The sequence below is a fragment of the Protopterus annectens genome, chromosome 3.part0 (genome assembly GCF_019279795.1).
Source record: "Protopterus annectens isolate FY-2018-M chromosome 3.part0, PAN1.0, whole genome shotgun sequence".
Lineage (NCBI taxonomy): Eukaryota > Metazoa > Chordata > Ceratodontiformes > Protopteridae > Protopterus > Protopterus annectens.
Genome location: NC_056731.1, coordinates 241,209,353 through 241,231,927, shown reverse-complemented (window position 1 = coordinate 241,231,927; position 22,575 = coordinate 241,209,353). Strand labels below are relative to the sequence as shown.

The window sequence follows — 22,575 nt, the reverse complement described above, 5'->3', positions numbered from 1 at the left end:
CCAATGATCGGCCCACCCATTTTCTAGGTAGTCTAATATTCAACATCTCTTTTAAAAAAACTGGTTTACTTGAAAAGTAGCAGAAATGGGAATTTAATGGTAGATAAAATGTAAGATAAGCAGAATAGAGCAAGCTGTAGAGGTAGATAAGAACCCGTGGAATCCTTGTCCAGGAAGGGTCCTGGTCTCTGGTACGTCATCAACAAGAAAATCTTCATTTGGCTAAACAGGATTTTACAGCAGCAGGTATTCTAGTCTCCTTTAATAATTGATGCACTTCCTCTGTAAGAAGATGCTTAAATGGGATCAAAAGCCTATCATCCAAAAAGTCAAGTTCAGGTTCCGAATGTTGGGGTGGATGAGAGATCCCTTGTCATGTGTATGGGTGGCACATTCTGTGGGGAAGTTTTTGGTACTGTTTCTTGCCAGGTGCAAGAGAAGGGAAAACTAGTGATACTTGTGCCAAAAGGGAATTACCAGGACAATTCTTCCTGATCGTTAGTAGAACTCCAGTTATCAAGGAAAAAGGGGGGGGGGCAGAAAAGGCATCTGCTTTCTGGGTCTGCCTGCAGTGTGTTCTGGTATAGACTTTCTGTAACTGTCTGTTGTGAATGGAGGCAAACAGATCTGCCTAAGGAAGTGTTCCACAAGTGGCCCATCTCCTGGAAGACCTCTGTTAACAAACATTTGCAAGGATATCTCCTGAATCAGGTCAGACAGTCTGAGATAAGGTTCAGTCCCTATGGGAGGCAAGTTCCTTGAAAGGAAAGATTGTACTGAAATGCCATTTCCAGGCAATCATGGCAAGACTGCAGAGGGAGTAAGACCTAGTTCCTCCTGTTTATGCACACTACTGTGATGCTGTCAGTGATCAGCAAATGTGATCCTGGACTTCACGGTTGACCCCAATAGCTGACATTCTTATAAAGAAAGGCAGGGTTCAGCTACATTATTGCAAGCAACTGATTACCAGAATTCCAGTTACAGCACTTTTGTGTCCTGAGCGACTGATAGTGTACATCATTCTGAACTACTGGAAAAGTGAAAGATGAGGTGAGGGTGGCTTTGGGTACATAACATAAGTGCAGATGACAGACTACAGCCAACCAGATAAATAGTTCCAAAGAGCCTAAAATGAGAAACAGCACAAAAAAGTTTACTGCAATCAGCAAATTTGTTGTTTGAACATCCAGAAATAAGTTAATGGCATCTATTTTACTCCTGTGGCAGTTAAAACAATAATCAGTTTGTGTGAATAAATTGATACATTAAGGTCAGGAAAAAATTACCATTTTTAACAATGACCATTCATTATTAAAGCCAAGAGCAGCCCAAGAAGCAGTGTTGCATAGCTTTTTGTTTTATTAAGAATTGATGAAAAACTTACCATTCCCAGATGTATCTAAAGATCGTAGATAATGCAATTCTTCAACTGCTTTATCCTTCACAGCTTCTAGCTCTTCTACCCGGTCACTTAATTTAATTATATTCATAAAAGCTTCATAATTACAATTAAACTCACGGATCTGAAAAAAGAAAGTAAAGAAAGACCAAGCCTGTCACAACCATTCTCATATAATGTGCTGTGCTGAAAACTCTCTCAGCTTTGTGTTACGGGTATACATATCTATACAATAATAATAGCTCCTCCACCAAGTATCACTATGTCTAGAAACAAGCTAAGCAATTTCAAGTACCATGAACACACACAGTAAGCAACATGCAACAAATGTGAACCCTCATGCAGCATCCTTATTGCTGTTGCAGAAATATGATCCAATATTCTGTCAACAGTAAAGTTTCTGTATTTGATTCTGAGCATAAATTTCAAACATTACTTAATATTAAATATAGCATATTCAGTTAATCTCTATGTAGTGCTGAAAGTACTTAAAAATGGTTGTTGCCATATTCCAGTCTGAAATAATAGTAGTTACTTTCCAATGCACATCACAACTACAGGTGGCTGAAGGAATTCAGTTTTTTCTTTCCTGTATAATAAGCATGGTTTACGTGATTAATATGACAAGACAGTCTGTGGATAACTGCTAAATTTTAACCACATTACATAAAATCACTGCATAGCAAAACACATATGTATATATTTTTCTTTGTTGCCCTTCTCTCCATCTTAAATGGAGATGAGCCTCTGCTTTGCATAATTTTCCAGTTTTGAAATAAGCGAGTTCACAAGGAACATTACCAGACAGAGGTAAAACTCCATAATGGTATAAGCCTTAACTGTCTAAGATTACACAAGTCATTGCAAACATTCTCAATAAATTTTAACTATTTTCTTAAGCTAGCTATACCACAAATGCAATTATGCATCAGCAGTTGCAGCTCTAACAAATACAGTGGATATAAAAAGCGTATAGTACCCGTTAAAATGCCAGGTTTTTGTGATATAAAAAAATGAGACCACAATAAATAATTTCAAAACTTTTCCTACCTTTAATGTGACCTATAACCTGTACAATTCAATTGAAAAACAAATCTGTTGGGGGGGAATATAAAAAATAAAACCTGTACAATAAGCTGGTTGCATAAGTGTGCACACGCTTAAACTAATACTTTGTTGAAGCACCTTTTCATTTAATTACAGCGTTCAGTGTTCTTGGGTACACACCTGCCATCAATTAAAGAGAGTGATTAAACTCAAAGTTCAGCTGTCCTATTAGGATTTTCCTGACATTTACTCAGTTGCCTGCTACAGCAAAAGCCATGGTTTGCAGAGAGCTTACAAAGCATCAAAGGGATCTCATTGTTGAAAGTTATCAGTCAGAAGAAGGGTACAAAAAAAATTCCACAGCATTGGATATACCATGGAACACAGAGAAGACAGTCATCAAAAAGGTGAGAAAATATGGGACAACAGAGACGTTGCAATGAACTGGACGTCCCTCCAAAATTGATGAAAAGACAAGATGAAAAACTGGTCATGGAGGCTGCCAAGAGACCTACAGCAACACTGAAGGAGCTGCAGGAATTTCTGGCAAGTACTTGTTGTGTACTACGTGACAACAATCTCCCGTATTCTCCATATGTCTGGCCTATGGGGTAGGGTTGCAAGATGGAAGCATTTTCTTACACAGAAAAACATCCAGGCCTGGCTAACATTTGCAAAACAATAGGTCAAGTCTCCCCAAAGCATGTGGGAAAATGTGTTATGGTGTAATGAGACCAACGCTGAACTTTTTGACCACAATTCCAAAAGGTACGTTTGGCGCAAAAACAACACTTCACCATAAGAACACCATTCCCAATGGTGAAGCATGGTGATGGGAGTATTATGCTTCGGGGTTGTGTTTCTTCAGCTGGAGCTGAGGCTTTAGTCAAGGTACAGGGACTTATGAAAAGTTCTAAATACCAGTCAATTTTGCCCAAAACCTTCAGGCGTCTGTTAGAAAGCTAAAGATGACGAGGAATTTCATCTTTCAACATGACAATGACCCCAAGCATACATCCAAAAATCAACAAAAGAATGGCTTCACCAGAAGAAAAAGTTTTGGAATGGCCCAGCCACAGCTCAGACCTAAATCCATAAGAAAATCTGTGGGGTGACCTGAAGAGGGCTGTGCACAAGAGATGCCCTCATAATCTGACAGATTTGGAGCTTTTGTGCAAGGAAGAGTGGACAAATATTGCCAAGTCAAGATGTGCGATAGACTCAAAGACTGAATGTTGTAATTAAATCAAAAGTTGCTTCAACAAAATATTAGTTTAAGGGTGTGCACACTTATGCATCCAGCTTATTGTACATATTTTTTTATATTTTTCTCCCAACAGATTTGTTTGTTTTTCAATTGAATTATACAGGTTATAGGTCACATTAAAGGTGGGAACATTTTTGATATGATTTATTGTGGTCTCTTTTTTTATATCACAAAAACCTGGCATTTTAACAGGGGTGTGTAAACTTTTTCTATCCACTGTATATAATGCTTGTAGCAGAATATATGCCTGATAAGATGATTGCTTCCTTAGCAAACTTAGCCTCAGTTCTTAAGAAAATGGCAAATAATGTTCTCTGCAGTTCACACACCTCTCTATGATCCCGCAGACACTAGTAAATTACCTTCATTCTACCCCTTACTAATATTGACAGTATGTGCAATACAACTGAATTCCACATGATGTAGATTCTTACAGATTTCCTGTGAGGCTGTTGCATGTAGATCTAGTCCTATCTTTCAAACAATGCTCCCTCAGATTACTTTTACTAGTGCCCCACTTGTCCAATCTATATAACACATTACTCACCATCTTACATGATCTGTAATATTATTCTCTGCACAAGGCACCTTTTGGGGTTTTCTCATGTAATATCCAGCCTGGCATACATTTTAACTTTCTCCAGCTTTTATATGTGGGCATTCATGCTTCCTGAATGCTGTAAGGTCATGTGTCAGGCGAGAAAGGGGTATTGATCCCCTGTGCTCACATTCTAACACCATGCACTGATTAAGCACAATCTGGGAGGCATAAAAAGCAATATAAACTTGTATTCTTTTTCAGTTTACATTTACGTTGTTTGATGTAGAGGCTTCAAACCACAGGGATATGGTAAGATGACTTAGCAAACAGTGCAACTGGTGTTTCTGATACATTGAGTACACCTGTAATGCAACCAATTTAGAAAGTTACCCTACAGCGAACAACTGTTAGAATTTTAAGCAGTAGACATTGTACCTGTGTGGGAAGATGGAAGAAGGTGGCTAATTGGATAATACCCTGAAAGGCTTGCAAAGATAGGACTCCATCCAGTTGTGCATTAAAACGGAAAACCACACTGGTCTGCCCACAATATCAAATGTAATTCAAGGTTACTACTTTTTAATGTACTTTCTGCATATACTGTATAACTAAGATGTACTGGGTCTACAGCACTAAAATCCCTGCCCTTCTCAATTTGAAAAATAAAGTAGTGAATGCTTAAAGTACACCAGGTGGCTACTCGCTCTCTTCACCAGCTACAGATCCCATTGAATTGTAATTATTAGCTGTTTTATGCTATTAAAAATCAAAACATCCATATAATTAAAGTAAAAGCCACTTACTTTAAATATATAGGCTTTAAGGATTTCTCTGGTGTGGTTAGGCCTCGCTCTGCATCCCACCTTGCCCCCTATTCCTACCCGCCCCCCACTACCACTAAATTTATAACCCCACAACTACATCCCTTCCCCTCCTTCACCAACCACAACAGGAACTTCATTTAAGGTCCTACCCCTATCATCCCATCTACTTTAATACCTAGGTAGCAACACTAGTTCCATCATGACTCTGACACTCACTAAGTCCTCAACAAAGAAAACACTTCTACTCTACGCTCTCTCTCTGCTGGTCACCCTTTATTCTATCACCAACTACAAAAAACAATACCATATAAAATTCTACTATACCAAATGCCTTGCCACCACCCCAATCCTCTCAAACATTTTTTCCCACTTAACCATGTCCCTTGACATTAACACCAATATCTCTAACTTCCACCCTGTTATACCAAGATATGTTTACAACAAAACTAAACACCATCAAAAACTAACAAACAAATTCTTAAAGCTCATAGCTAGCTTGTCCTGCACCCTTATTATCGATAGGGAATATCCACCCAAATCCTGGCCCATCCTCACCTGACAGCACTAACTCTAATATTACCAACCCAAACATAAGACAAAGCCTAAACAGACCCCCCAACTCACTCCTGACCTGCCATTTAAACATTAAAGCATTAACTAGGTCCACAACCTCCATGCCCTCCTAACATAACCTACTCCCCCCCCCCGACATACTTTCTCTCACTGAAACTTGGTTAAATCAAACTACGTCAGATAATGAAATTCTACCACCTGGGTATAACATACTCAGACTAGACTGTACTATTTGGAAGGGGGGGGGGGTGAGGTAGCCATTCTCTATAAAACCACTCTAAATGTTACTGTAGATTACCAACAACCACAACGTTTTAACAAAGCAGAAATTCTGATTACCAAACTACAAATATTTTTTTATTTTTTTATTTTACATTTGTTGACCACTGGCTATCCAATGCCTACCCCCAAGAAACCATTGTTCTTGGGGACCTCAATATAGATTGGAATAGCTGCACTGCTGAGACCCCAACCACCCACGTAAACCTACATGGGTTCACACAAACTATATCCTCCCCTACCAGGATCAGCAAGCCCAGAAATGAAGAATGTATCCTAGACTGGATACATATCAATAGCCCTCCCCACGTGTACAAATCAGGTACTCTCCCTGAAGATCTAAGTGATCACTTCTTAACCTATATTATTAGGCATAAAGTTGAATCTCCACATCAGCCCACCTACAAAATAAGAAATAACAAAAACTTCAACCTTACCAAATTCCTAGATGAACTTAGATTATGTAATTGATCAATTCTAAAACAACTACCACTAAATGAGGCATTAACACACTTCAATACCACATTCCTGGCCATCCTTGAAAATCATGCATCTGCACGCTCTATTAGAATTTAAATAAAAGTTGCCCCTTGGCTCACAAAGATACCAAATTAAAGATCATTCAAAGAAATAATTCTTGGGCCACCTAGCGCTCCTCCAAAGCCCCTCAAGATCAACTTAAATTTCGACAATTATAGGAATGATACAAAAAAATCCATACTACTACACAAAAAAAAAGTATTTTTGCCACCTAAAACAGATAAATCAAAATAAACCTCAGAAGTTCTGGGCAGGTATTAAACTCCTTCACCCAGGGCAATCCAAAACTCCAACCCCCTCAGCCCCAACTCAAAAATCTCCAAGGGCCATTGCCAACACCTTCAACAGTTCCTTTACTGAGACTAACCAGTCCCTTGCCAGCAAACTTAAACCCACTTGTTCTAACGCTGGAACCCCTATACCCAGTACCCTACTCTCCTTTAGCTTCCAAGCAGTTCCCACCTCACTCATCAGAGCCCTAATTAAAAAACTCAAACCAACCACCTTATCTGCTGACTGCCTCCCCGCAGACTACTTGCAAAAAGCTGCAGATGTCATAGCATACCCTTGTCTCTATCTTGATCGATAGAACCATAACTGAAGCCTCCATCCCCTCCCATTTGGAAAACATCCCACGTCATACCACCGATCCCCATCCTTCCTCCGCTGGCCAAAATTATGGAGAAGTGTATCCATAAACAACTCTTGCACTACTTTATTCAAAATAATCTTCTGGCCAACTGTCAGCATGGTTTTAGGCCGCATCACAGCACCACCTCAGCCCTCCTCTCCTTCTCTAACGTCATAAACCACAATCGTAACAACAACAAATCATCTTCTGCCCTGTTTCCCGACCTTTCCAAGGCCTTCGACATGGTTAACCACCAGTTACTCTTGCATACCCTAAAAAAAATATCCCTAGACAACCATGCTATACAATGGTTTCAATCTTATCTAAGTGGAAGACAGCAGGCTGTCCAATGGTAGGACAAACTCTCCACCCTTCTTCCCATTACCCTTGGAGTCTCCCAGGGCTCTATATTAGGTCCCCTTCTTTTCTCCCTCTTTATCAATGACCTCCACACTGTAATCCCAGAAGGAACCTGTACACAATATGCCAATGACTCCACCCTGATTTGCTCAGCCTTTTCCCCAAAAGATCTCCTCAATTTAACCCAGAAAACCTTCAACACAGTTGAAAATTGGCTCTCTAATCAGCAACTGATATTAAACTCTAATAAAATAAAGCTACTGCTCTTCTCCCCTACTTGCAAGTCCTCTCCGCCTTCATTTACTATAACATCTAATAATGGCACCATAATCTCACCAGATACCTATATCAAACTCTTAGGAGTTATAATAGACAACAACATTAAATATGACATGCATGTCAATCAAACAATTAAAACCATCAATAAAAAAACTTGACTCCCTATATAAAAATAAACCTTTCCTTATCCAGCTAGATAGGACTGCCATTGCCCTTACTCATCTGCTTTCAGCCCTACTTTATGCCTCCCCTATACTCACTAACTTGAGCAAATCTGATCTCATCTCAAGCTGCTAAAACCCCATTGCCAGGTCTGCCACTGGCACTGCCTATAGAACGCACCACTGTCAGAACCTAAACCTCTTAGGATGGCTAGAACTTCCTAGACTAATCCAGTATAACCAACGCATTGTTGCATTCAAAGTTATTATCCATCCAGAAAAAACACTCTCACTCAAAAAAAACATTATCCATCTATACAAAAACTCTAGGCTACTTCGGTCTTCCACAAAAATTTCGGTACAAACTGTTAAAGCTAACAACCAATGTTGTGTCTTTCGGCTTATCCCGGTTAGGGGTCGCCACAGCGGAACTCCGGTCCGCTAATGTTTGGTAGTGGATTTTTATGTGCCGAGTTACCAGCCCTGACGCATAACCTTCAACGAAGGCACGTCTATTCATGCATGCCTCCACACAGAAGACGCTCTAGCCGAGAATCGAATGGGACAACGTCTTGCTGTGAGGCGACAAAGCTACCGCAGCACCACCAACCTATATGTTTGCAAATTCAGTTGGCAAACCTGGAATTCGTTCAGAGCTACCCTTACTCTGGAACCCTCACTTATCCACTTCAAACTCACTGGCTATGCCCTTGCTCTAATCCTGACTAAATCCTTCTCTGCTACCATATGTTTACTGTTTTTATTCACAACTACTACTTTGCAACCATAATAGGTTTGGAAATACAAGACTTAACTTCTATGTCTACACTGCTGAACATAAACTGTAACCTTAATAGGTTTGGAAATGTGAGATTGTAACTTTATGTGGATACTGCCGAACATAAACTGTAACTTTGCTTATGTTTACTATGATTTTATCTGTTTGGAGCTTCCCCCCCGGGCCTCCGCTGAAAATGGACATGTATCCAGTTGGACTATCCCGGTCAACAAATGTAAAATAAATAAATGAATAAATTGGCAAGGACTCAGTATTCTGAGTCCTGAAGCATCAGGGGCATTAAATGTGGCACACCTACTGGAATAACTAAAAACATTGTTTTATGAAGGTGTGAACAGTCAAACAAGTGGCAGTGTGGCACAAATGTGTGCAATGGGAGCATTCCAAAAATAAGCAATCCCTTCATCCTCGTGACCAAACCACACCAAACGTGGGTAAATCCAGCATTACCCACACCCAGGTGTGGGTTATTGCTATATTATACAACGACCCACCAATTCCAAAACGTGCACGCTGATTGGTCAGTGTGTACGTTGTAAATCAGAGTTATAGTAGTAATGGGAAAAGGTCCGGGCGCCCGGACTTTTTCCATTAGTATAACTTTTTTTTTTTTTTGAACGCAAGATCTCCGTTGCTTTTTACAACCTGTCTCACTATGTTAAACCCATTTAACATAGCGAGACGCTTTAAAAAGCAACAGAGATCTTGCTTTCTCTAAATGGGTTTAACATAGCGAGACAGCTTTAAAAAAAAGCAATGGAGATTTTTTAAAGCTGTCTCGCTATGTTAAACTCCTTTAACATAGCGAGACAGTTTGTAAAAAGCAACGGAGAGCTTGCTTTCTCCGTTGCTTTTGCCCACAGTGCTGATGTACTGCGTAAGTATACGCATGGACAGTACACAAGAACTGCCGCAGAATACCAGACAGCTGCGGAAGGGCAGCAAGGCGGCATTATACAATGCCATCATTTAAGAAAAATAATTTTTTTTCTTACATAATGTCATTGTATAACAGCAATAACCCACTTTTGGGTGTGGGTAATGCTGGATTTACCCACGGTTGTCTTTGTTTGGCCACTCGGGCTTCGCCCTCGTGGCCAAACCACAACAACCATGGGTAAATCCAGCATTACCCACACCCAGGCATGGGTTATTGCTATAATATACACCCTACACTGACCGACTACATTACAGTGACCATTAAACAGTGGCAGACCACTTTGTAATTAAGCCATGAGATGGGACAAATTATTCCAGGGATAAAAATTCAAAGGGGGATATTCCAGGGTGACTCTGTCACTGCTGCTATTCTGTCTTGCCCTTAACTCATTAAGCTGTCTACTTAACCACTTACGCCATGGCTATAAATTTGGCTCCTAGAAAACAACAAAGTATAAAGACGTATCTCTTTGTCAATGATTTAAAGCTGTATAGCTCATCAGATGAGGAACTGAAAGCACAACTGCAAGTTGTCAAAATTTTTTCAGATGATATAAAAATGTCATTTGGTCTTGATAAATGGATAAAAGAAACCTTTAAAGCAGGAAAACTGCAACACCAAAAAAAAAAGAAGTTATGTACTTACCATAACTTTCCATGTGTGTTGTCCATCTTGTCCTTTATTCTCACTGACGGGGATCGGATCTGATCCATCACTCCGTCTTGGCCATTTTAAAAACTTGGGGTCTTTAGCAAAGCTCATGGGCATCATTCTTTACCCATAATGCAAACCCACTAGCTTCCTCAGATCTCGTTTGCCATTCTGTGAAGGATGTTCTACTAGCAATCTCTGGGCTAAGGGTCTCGAAATTTTCTGCTTGTACTATCTATTAATTGTTTTGGTAGATTTTCCTATCAGAAAAGTTTGCATATCTTTACCCTTTTAGAGTGAATGATAGTCTTTTTAGTGGTTTTACGCCTTACTTTCAGTTGCTAGTGTCTGTTTAAGTTAGAGGACATCTAACTAATGTCTGTTTTAGTTAGAGGATATTATTTCCTTACTCCTTATTGCTGTCCCTTTCTTTGCTTTCATCCATTTAACATGGAAAGCAAGTTTAAAAAAAAAAAAAAAAAAAAAAAAGGTTTTCCTAACCTGTCCTGTTTAGGTTAGAGGTCCTTTTCTTCCGTAAGTGTGAGTGTGTCCCACTGTTTAATTTTTTACTTTCTTAAATGTGTCTCGAAAAGAATGTGGTACAAAAGAACTTGAGCAAGAGAAAGTGTATAAATATTTGGGAAATGATGAAAGATCAACAATAAAACATGAACAAATGCGAATAAAACTTAGTAAGAAATACTTTAGAAGACTTAAATTAATCCAAAAAACAGCGTTGACATGTAGGAACAAAATTCAAGCTATAAATCAATTTGCTCTTCCTGTCCTAACTTACAGTTTTGGAGTGACTGACTGGCCTCAAAACGTGTTGGATACATTAGACAGGAAAACATGAATGATGCTTCATGCTCACCAAATGTTTTACAAAAATCAGTGCATACTAAGATTATAGAACCAACTTAACCTTACCCACAACCTTTAGAACCCTTCATTCAAAGAAACATTTTAACCCTGATCGGTTTCAAGCTGAACTTTTCCAATGTCATTGGGCCCCACTAAAACATCTCCCACTCAACAAAGCAGTGGAACACTTCAACTCAACATTCTTAGCAATTCTTAATCAACACCATTAGAACTAAAACTAAAACTGCTCTGGCTAACCACAAATACTAAGCATAAAATCACCCTCAGAAATAAATCTTGGCATAAATGGCAAAGTCAAATAGACCACCAAAAGTTTAGAGAGCTTAGAAACAGTACAAAAAGCCATTCTTACAGACAAAAGAACTATTACTTTCAACTTCAAAAACTACCAAAAGGAACCCAAAAATTCTGGTCCAGCATCAATAGTCTGTTGACCCCGGCCAAATTATTACACCCAACCCTCAGGATTCTGACCCTGATAATCCTACACTAACAGCCAATAACTTTAATTCCTTCTTCACCAATTCTATACAAATTCTAGCCAACCAACTATCTCCTGATACTTCTCAACTACCTCCAAATACCTTAATAAATACCATTCCTCCTTCAACTACAACCTGTATCTACCTCCTATATACAATCTCTTATAAGCCATTGCTTACCCTGTCTCTATCTTAATAAACACATCAGTAAAAGAAAGTAATGTCCCACCAATCTCGAAAGTATCACATATCATTCCCTCCATAAAGGAGGCAAATCTGACTTCTCCAACTATCGTCCCATAGCACTTTTATCCCCTTAGCTAAAATCATGGAAAAATGCATACATAAACAACTACTCAACCATCTCCTCAATAATAGCCTTCTGGCAGACACTCAGCATGGTTTCAGACCTGCTCACAGTACTACCACAGCTCTTCTCTCCTTCACCAACACAATAAACCTAAACCATAATAACAATAATCTTACATCTTCTCTCTTCATAGACCTATCAAAAGCCTTTGATATGGTAAATCATACACTTCTTCTTCTGCACACTAAAATCTATTGCCCTGGAGCCCTCTTCCCTAACCTGGTTTCATCCTATCTTGAAAATACTCTGGAAAAATTCTCTCTCTGCTCTCCTCCTATCTCTTTAGGAGTTCCTCAAGGGTCTATCCTAGGCCCACTTTTATTTTCCATCTTTATTATTGACCTTCAATCATCTATACCTAATACTACCTGCATACAATATGCAGATGATTCCACTATAATTTGCACTGCCTCTTCTCAAACAGAACTCCAGTTTCAAACACAATCAGCCTTCTCAACTGTTGAACAGTGGTTCTCCAATCGCTGTCTACTCCTTAACCCCAAAAACTAAATTATTACTCTTCTCACCTACCGTAAATCGACTTTGTTAAACTTCTGTATTACTGCATCTGATAACACCATAATTTCTCCTGACTCCTCAACTAAACTTCTTGGTGTTACTATTGATAATTATCTTAACTTTGATTGTCACATCAACAACACAATAAAAGCCCTTAATAAAAGATTGGATCCCTATACAGAATAAAGTCCTTCCTCACACCTGAAACTAAGATAACCCTAGCCCAAACACATCTTATTTCTACCCTTTTGTATGCATCTCCTATTTACACTAATCTATCTAAAAGCAACCTTAAGAAACTCACTACATCTTACCACAATATTGCCCACCACATCACAATTTAGAGCTCACCACTGTCTAAACCTACAACTACACTGGCTGGAACTCCTAATAAACTTATTTTTCACACAAAATTCTATACCAACCTTCTAAAACACCAGCTCTTTCCAAACTCTTGACTCCCTATATCAACCTGAAACAACTACGTTCATCTGACAAATTACTTGTTAATATTACCAAAACTATGAACTCTGCAGGCAACTGCCTTTTCTAACTCAGTAGGTAAAGTATGGAATAATCTTCCATCTGATCTGTCCTCTTTGCCTACTCTTCCACTCTTTAAAAAACAACTTTTAATACATCTTAACAAATTCTGGCTTTGCTCTTGTACCAACAGACTAGCCTGTTGGCATCCTTAACTCTATCATAAACTTTTCTTATCCACTTGGATTATCTTCTTCTTCAACTGATATATTACCCCTATTTATTGTAAATATTACATATCTCTTTTTAGCAAAAAAAACGTGTATTATCTACCATGGTTCAATACTACCTTTTATATACTTTATGATCTCATACCTTATCATATTGTTTTGCTAGGATTGTTCTGAATAAATTAAAATCTATAATATTTGTATGTTCATTTTTACCTTTGTATAATCACACTTGTACTATGTCTTCTTATGTATTTCCAATATTGTATCTAACCTCAGGAGCTTTTCTCCCCGGGCCTCCACTGAAAATGGACATTAATCCAGCTGGACTAGCCCGGTCAACAAATGTAAAATAAATAAATAAAAATAAATAAATAGATTCCCCATTCCAAAGGAAGTATGAGCCTCCTTGAAAATGATTACATGTACAGATCTGCAATCATGGGAATGCACACATCTGCTGACCTCACAAGACCCAAATGTAGTGAAAGTTTTGAAACATGAGGAGAATAAATTTAAGATGACTTCCCTGCGTAATTTAACAGAAACATACTGGCATCAAGCAGGAACGGAAATCAAATCAGAAGTAGATAATCAGGAAGCAACAATGTGCCAAAAAGCAAAAGAAAGAATATAAAGTGAAGGACCAGATGAGAAGGCAAGAAATATGGAAAATGCATAAATATAGTTTCAAGTATAGAAAACTTCTGGAAGAACCTCATCTTGATCAGGATCGAACACAGGAATGGTTAAGGAGAGGCAAATTAAAACCAAGAGATAAAGGTTAATACTGGTGACCCAAGATAGTGGCCTACGTACACGTTGGTTTACAAAGTCCACTGAACATGTGGGAGAAACAGACAAATGTAGGTTTTTGTAAAACAGTTGCACACATCCTTACAGGTTGTGACATACTAATGGCAGAAGGACTATACCGAAATGTATAATAATGTGGCGAGACTGTTGCACTGGGGATTGTACAAACATTATGGTACTGAAGTTGTTGCAAAACACTGGAAACATGAGCCACAAAGCATCATAGAAAATGAAGTTTACATCACATGGGATCACCCATTACCAACAGTTCAAAAGATAGATGCTAGAAAGCCAGATATAGGGGACCTTGAAAAGAAGACAAAAGTAGTATTGATAATTGAAATCGCCACACCCAGTGACTGAAGTGTCTTGCATACAGAGAGAGATAAAGTCATAAAATATCAGGATTTGCAGGCAGAAACGACAGAAGTGTGGAAGAAAGATACCCAGACAGTTCCAATAACAGTAGGAGCAACGAGTCTTATAAAAAATAATTTACAATCATATTTAGATATGTTACCAATAGGTGTAACCCTGTAAGAATTACAGGAGTCATCATTACTGGACAGGTGCTCCGAAGAGCACTTCTGGTTGTCAAAGACTGAAACAATACTAATTTCATAAACCTTAATAGTACTTTAACTTGGGAATGGGGTCCATTCCCGTCATGGTATTAGAAACCCAAAAGACTTGGAGAAATTAAAAAAGGCAGTACAAATGTATTTGGAATGTACTGCAATTATAGATGCACAGTAGGATCACCGTTGCAGTTTTCACTAAGAACCTTTGCTGCAGTCAAAGGCCGGACATCATTCCTTACTTCCACAGTTGGGTTCTGCCCCAGGCAGGATAATTCCATTCTTCTTGGGATGCTGCCATGCTCCCAGTACAAATGTGGTATGTTCCCAGTACAAATGTGATATCCACTAGCATCTTCATTTCTCTCTTACCTCAAACAACGATCAGTCATCACTCTGGCACTGAGCTTCACACTTTCCAAACTGGGATAACTAGAATAGTTATTTTTGTCTTTGACTGGTGTCTTTTGGTGACCACTGGTATTACTGCAGAGTGAGCCATCCAACAAGTTTATTTCATCCAAATAAACAACCAGATATCAGAATAAATCCCCATCTATGTCTCACTGTCATATAATGATACTTTATGCAACCGTGTTTGTTTGTGCACCACAAAACTGCTTAGTTGGCACAACAGAAGAGGAATAGTTCTATCCTTATATACATCTACTAAGTTTAGATGGCAAGAAATATTGCCCTTTGCACCAGATGACTAATAAGAATTCCCCTTGGGTTTCCCTTTTCCTTTACAAGGAAGGACCTTAGGCAAGCTACCAATTCACTAGTGAAGGATCCATTGTCAGATACCAGGATGTACTTGATATAGGGAAGGGGGGTCAAAGTGAGAACATCAGGAATCATTCTCTTCTCTTTAGGGTACTGACACAGGTCTGACTTCAGAAACAGGCCAGTGATGGCTAGATGGCTTTATATTCAAGGATTTCTCACTTGCCCATGCAGTACAATTATCTGCAAGCAATGTCAAGGGCCATCTAAGCACGCAGAAGTGAACCAACAATGAAGGTATGTCCAGTGTTAACCCAATAAATGCAATCCTCTAAGCTGGAACCAGAAAGAACTTCTTACAGGTTGAGGTGACCCTCCTAGAATCTGCAACTTACAGGAGGATAGAAAACCTGCAATCACGAAGTCCACTGATGGGATCACCAAAAGCAAGTTATCCCACCAAAAAAAGATGCATTGTTCCTTCTTTCAGAAGTCCTCTGACATAAAGGCTATCACCTTGGCAAGTGCTCTGAGCAAAGAGGAGAGTTACTTAACTGATGGTTTGAATGTACCTATAAAGACAAAATGTATAAAACAAGTCATGAGCTTTCAGACGCCATGTAGCTGAAATATTTGTATGTCCTTACAGGGTCATTACATATATCCCATGGGCATCCACTCCAGGATGTTTAAGGTATTACACAGTGAAGACTTTCAGCTTGGGTGGGCCTTTCTTACAGGTTTTACTGAACTGATTGTGTGACCTTTTCATCCTTTGGTTTTTGAAGCCTTTGTTGACTGGGATGCGATAAGATAACCATCTTTTAAATCTGGTAACCAAAATACTGAGAAGTGGAATGATGGGAATACAAACTAGGAAAGCATCTTGAACTTTGGGACTTTAATGTGAAGCTTTAGAAAAGAATGGCTTACGAATGGTCTGTAAAAACTGCAAGCCCATAAACTTTTCACTCCAACCCCACATTAATTCCAGGGGATCTATGATCTTAAGGAGGAGCTCTCTCAAATAGCACATCCTTCCATTTTGCTGAGTAACTTCTATGCTGGCATCATACATAAAAAGTTAACAATGCTGCTGTCAGGTACTGCTTGATATCTGGGCCCACCCAGTCCTCCCACCTTGTTTGGAAATACAATTACATCCCAGGAAATCCACGAGACCCTGGCCTACTTGTCATCCCAGAGAAAGTGTCTCGTACATCTTTGGAGTTTTGAGTTGTCCTTGTATGTTAAAGGGTTCACATAGCCTGTGCAATATATAGTGTATATACATGGTAAAAATGAAGGTTATGTACTCACCATAATGATAGATCCATTTTGTTGCTTTCCATCCATTCCTCAACATATGAGTTTCGGATGCGATCTCTGATCAGACTTCGGCCACATCTAAGCTTTGGATCTGGTGCTCTGGCTCCTCCCCTTACCCATAATCCTTCTGTAAGGAGTTAGCTACCTCAGATCTCATTTGCTGCCACAGGAGACTGATGGATCTTTAGTGCTCATGAAAAGTTTTATCAGACAAGTGTTTAAAAAGACAAGCACTTCTTCAGTTGGGTAGATTTTCTAACTGTATCATATATCCTACCCCTATTCTAGTACTTTGTGCTTACGGCTTTGCTCCCCTCTTTTCTTTTTTTCCTTGTCCCCAGCATGGGACTATATATACATGTAAAAAAAAAAAAAAAAGGTCTCCTTCAGCCCACAACTGGAGACAATCCCTCTTCTGGACTGAGGAAAACAATTTCTGCTTTTGCTGCTTCTTCTACCTCTTCTCCAACCAAAAAGGTATTTGACAAGCCAAAAAAAAAAAAAAAGGAAACAGATTCAGACAAGGAAAAAGAAAAGTCTAAAACTTCTAAGAAAAGTCCTCAAACTAGACAACCTTGTCAGCACTGGCACCTAAAATATCCAGACCTTGACAGCCAATGCTCTCTTTGGATCCCACAAACCTCCTAGGTTCTCTCTGGATGCTATCGCACCCAGACATTGCTCTGCAATTTGGCACTCCTTAGTGGCTCCTTTTCTGATCTGACCTTTTGGATCAGAGGCCTTAGATCAGACTTTCACCTAGGACAGATCTGTACAGGAACAGAAAGTCCATACATTTTTGATGAATACACTGATGAAGTCTGCTCCAGCACTGTTGGATCCATTTGAATCTCAGAACCGAACCATTGGTGTCGACTCCAACTGAGCAAAATTGGACCAGAGGTCTTCAGATCCATTCCTCCTCCTAGGAGCCTTGGTGCTTGAGGGTTCAGCTCCAGAATCAGTCTCGGATCCCAGCCGAACAGCATCTAGGATAAGCCATCGCCAAGAGTTTCTTTTCCTACACAAAAAGTCCATGGATCAGTGTCTAGCTCAGCTTTCGAGATCATGCTCTCAACTTAGAGAAAAGACTACCCCCTTGGAATCAGATTCAACCACCCACCCCATAGGATTTCCCATGGTCTACAGCCTACTCTTCTTGTCTCACTGGGACAGCCAGATTCCAGAAGCCTTGAATCAATCTTTATAGGAGAGGCTGTCAGTTTCTGACTCCTCTCGAACAACCCACAGAAGAGATGTACAGGAAAAACCAATGCAAAAGGGGACACTTGGATTCTCCTAAGGAATCCTCTACCTTATACGCAGACTTTGATGAGGGACAGGTTTCTCATAGACTTCTCCATCAGGACATCTTGTTCGGAGAGATATCTGAATTTCTCAGACAGAAAAGTGGGTTAGTCTTCTTGTCTTCTATGAAAGTGTCAGTTTTCCTTGAGGCTTTTGGTTCTGGCCCATCTAATTCTTGGGTAGTCACCTCGGCAGATGAAATGATAGACCCGATCTCTACATGGGTGTGAAAGGCAATGGAAAACATCTGAACCTATGCCCAAGACACCAGACAGGTTCCTTGTTGCTCCCAAAAATGGTCCCCATTGGAGAAAGGGGCTTGCAGTAGATTCCATGACAGTGGCTGCAGCCACTAAGAAGGAGCTTGCAGAAGAGAGTTCTTCTGTCCATACACCAAACATGATTGGACAGATTTGGGAAGCAGGTTTACACTTCATTTATTTTTTTCAGTGAGCATGCGTAATTACTTTGTATATGTTACACATTTCCAGAGGGATTTGTTAAAGAAACTCACCAAATCTCTCCTAGGGACCTTGTCTGTGGATCAAAGAAAATCTACGATTTGCAGTTGGCTATCCTACAGTCTTTATGCAATGCCTCTATGCAATTAACCTCTACTGCCACAGAGGATATATCTAGAGTAGCAGACACATGTACTTCCATAAGACATCATGCCTGGATGCGGCTATGTGACCTTCACAGAACATCTGAAGACATTCTTCGCCAATACCCCCCTCTGATGGATCAACTCTTTTTGGTCCCAAAGTTAGAGAGACCATTTCTAGAAATGAGAAAAAAAGTTACCTACTTACCATAACGTTCCATCTGTGATGTCCACTTTCATTCTTCCACAAAAATTAGGTTCAGATCAGACCCTCGGATCTGATTCGGCTGTTATTTTCAGCTCGTGGCCACTGGAAACTCTTCAGCTGTTCTCTTACCCACAATGCTCTATCCCTAATATTCTCAGATTTTGTTTGCTGGCTTACAGTATCAAAAGAAATACTAGTACCCTAGTAATAGAAAAAAACATAGCTGAGCTCAACGTAAGGAACAGTGGTTCCCTTATCAAGTCTTGTTCTTCCAGAAGTCATTAGTTTAAAGGAAGAGGGTTGGTAGGAGGGGAGTTGAAGAAAAAAATGGACAACACTGATGGAATGCTATGGCAAGTACACAATTTCTTTATCTGATGGTGTCAATTTTCATTCCTCAACAAATGGGACAGAGTCCCCCAGCTACCTGCAAATCCTGGGGAGGACTCCAAGTAAGGATATGTCTAAGCACAGGTAAGCAGAAAGCTGTGCTTCCCCTCGAGACCTGATCCTATTTGTAATGACTAAAAAGGTATGAGGATTAGCCCAAGTAGCAGCCACACATAAATCATTCATGGAGGCCCCTAGATAAAAGTACTGATGTTTCCATGGGCCTGGCTGAATCGGCTCTGACAGGTTTTCGTAAGGATAGGCCAAATTTACTACAGAAAAAGAAAATACACTCAGTCAGCCATCTGTCTAATGTTACTTTTGTAACTGACTTGCCTAATTTGGAACTACAAAGGAGACAAATAATTGATCTGTTTTTCTGAAATCCTTTGTTTTATGTAAGCAAAGACCATTGCCCATGCACATCCAGTAAGTGCAACATACATTCACCTCTGTTTGTAAAATTTGGAGATTAACAGATAGGTTGATGTTAGAGTCTGGAGTCTGACACCACTTTAGGAAAAGAAGGAAGGATTTGTTTGTAAAGCTACTCTATCATTGTGAAATATCAAGTAAGGAGGTTTAGCAGATAATGTTTGAAGCTTTGGCAGTTATCTACTGATGTGATGGCTACCAGAAATATAGTCTTCCAGGTCAAAAACTTAAGGTCATATTTTGCTGCTGGTTCAAAGGGAGAAGGAGTTAAGACATGTAACTCTATATTTAAGTCCCATGATGGAGTTGGATCCTTATAATGTGGTCTCGAAAGAAAGGTACCTTTCAAAAAGACCTAACAAAGTTTGATGCAAGGAGGAGTTTGCAATCCCTATATGACAGAGATGGCAGCTAGTTGTACTTTAACAGATGAGGAACTGGCTACTTCATTGAAAATTGTTGCTAAAAATTCCAGGACACTATGCAATGGTACTGAAAAAGGGTCAATATGTTTCTCTTGTGACCAAAAGGCAAACCTTTTCCACTGCGTTTTATAAAGGTTTCTTGTGGAAACATTGCGGTAAAACAAAAGTATATGACAGACAGGGGAAAACAGAATACTGTCTGGCTATCAATGGAAGTAGAGAAACCATGTGGTCAGTTTTAGGTTTGAGATATCCAGGTGAATCATGCCTGTCGGATGAGACAAAAGTTCTGGAATTGGATCCAGAAATTAAGGCGGGTAGACTAGATGAGGCCAAAGAAAGGGGAATTAAATTTGTCGAGGACAGTAAGTGGCAATGAGGATGACTTTGCTCTTCAACAGGGATGCTTTCTGTAGGAACTTGGGGATTAAGGGGGATATGCATAGAGACGACCGGGGGGCCAATCGTGTAGGAAAGCGTCTCTCAGTGACTCCCCTGGTGGGTGGAATAGGGCAAAGAACCTGCTGCACTTGCTGTTTAGGGGATATGCAAATATGTCCCAGCATGGCTGGCCCCATTGGTGAAAAATAATTTCCACCACTTTCTTGTTAAGAGACCACTCATGAGGTAGTAGAATGGACCTGCTCAATATGTCCACTATCAAGTTGGATTTCCCCAGAATGTAGTTTGCTATCAGAAATCAGTTGGAAGAGATTGACCACTGCCAAACTCTGAAAGCTTCTCGACACAAGGTGCAAGATCTGTCTGAACTGCAATAGTCCCGACAGGGAGAGTGTCTTGAAAGTCTGCAATGCTAAAAGCACTGCTCTCATTTCCAAGACATTGATGTCCAAGATGGCCTCTTCGGGGACCATGTGCCTTGGACTGTTTTTCCCAGGATGTCCCCCCACCCAATCTAGGATGTGTCCATGGTCAGTATGGCCCTGGGTTGAGGTAGAATGAAAGGATAGCCTTGTATAACCTGATCTGATTGGATCACCACCAAAGATAACGTTTTGCACACTTGGGTAATTTTTACCTGAGTGGACATATATGGATGAAGAATGGACCACTGAGTTGCCAACATCCATTGTAAAATCTTCATATGAAATCTTGCCAGTGGGACTAGAACTGCCACTGCAGACATTGATCCTAAGGTTTGTAATATAAAGCAGGCAGAAACTGAAGAATTCTGAATTATCTTCCTGACCTGGAATCAGAGAGTCTGCACTCTTGGAAAGAGGTGGTCATGAATACAGTGCTGAAAATTACTCCTATGAATTTCAAAATCTGAGACGGTTCTGAGATTTGTTGTAATTTATAGTAATCCCCAGTAGGCAGCAGCAAGTCTGCAGTACCTGATCTCGGGCTTTTATCAGCAGATGTCTTGTTGGAGCGCATATGAGCCAATCACCCAAGTATGGAAATACTCAATCTCTACAGTCTTGAGTGAGTTGCTACTACTGCCATGCATTTGGTGAACATTCTGGGGGCTGTGGTGAGGCCAAAGGGCAGAGCTCTTAACTAGCAATGACTTACTCCAGGTCTGAATGGTAGGCATCTTCGGAATCACCCGCTCATTTTTATGTAATAGTACGGATCCTGAAAATCTATTGAGCACATCTAATTGTCCTTGTAGAGGAAGGGCAAAATGGTCTGAACTGTGACCATCTGGAACTTGGTGTGCTGAACTGATTTGTTCAGATTGCTGAGATCCAAAATCGGTCTCCAGTCCCTCATTTTCTTTGGCACTAAGAATCTTGAGTAAGTTCCGGATTTTATCTGGCCTGGTGGAGCCTCTTGGACGACTCTTTCTAGCAGTTTTTCTATTTCCATTGCTGCTGCTTTCCTCTGACTGGGTGAAACATCTGGAATTTTGCATACAGGTAGGGGTGGTAGGGAAAAGGGAATTATACAACCTCTGGAAATAATCTTCTGCACCCATGTGTCTTTTGTAAGGGCTAGCCAGGCTCTGCTGCAAGGACAAACTATCCCCAACTGCCTCCAGAGGTGGACAATTAGGCCTTCTTTCAGGAGCACTGGTAGAGTCAGTCAGAGAAAGAATCTATAGACCTGTTTTTCTGTTGGCCTCCTCTGCCACATGGCCATCATTTTCCATTTGAGTTCCCCATCTGCCCCTAAGAGAACCATCTCCACAGGGATCTTGGAACGGAGTCTGGGACTACTTGAACCACAGTTTTCCACCTCCTCTAATTCCTGGAAAAGGTCCTTTGAGGGGTCAAAATGTACTCCTACTGCAGAGAGGATCTTTCCATCTTGCTTGCATCTGTCTTTAACTTTAGAGCCACACAAAGAACATCATTCAAAGGGTATATTGACGAAAGTGGACTTGAAGGGCTCCTCAGAGTCACACAAATGCTTCAGGTATGCCTCCTAATGGAAAAGCCTGAACCCGCTGCCCTTGCGGTACCTTCAGCTGCATGTGAAATGAGCTTCATGGATAAATTTGTAACAGACTGTAAGGTAGTCAAC

The 22,575-nt window shown here is 40.0% G+C and overlaps 1 protein-coding gene across 1 annotated transcript in view; it reads right to left on the bottom strand.

The window, feature by feature from the left end:
* The window catches only part of SNX13 (sorting nexin 13), a 1,298,295-nt gene that overhangs the window by 1,097,462 nt on the left and 178,258 nt on the right, over positions 1-22,575 (bottom strand). The window contains 1 exon segment of the mRNA XM_044065560.1: positions 1,388-1,526. Coding sequence (XP_043921495.1) covers positions 1,388-1,526 — 139 coding nt within the window.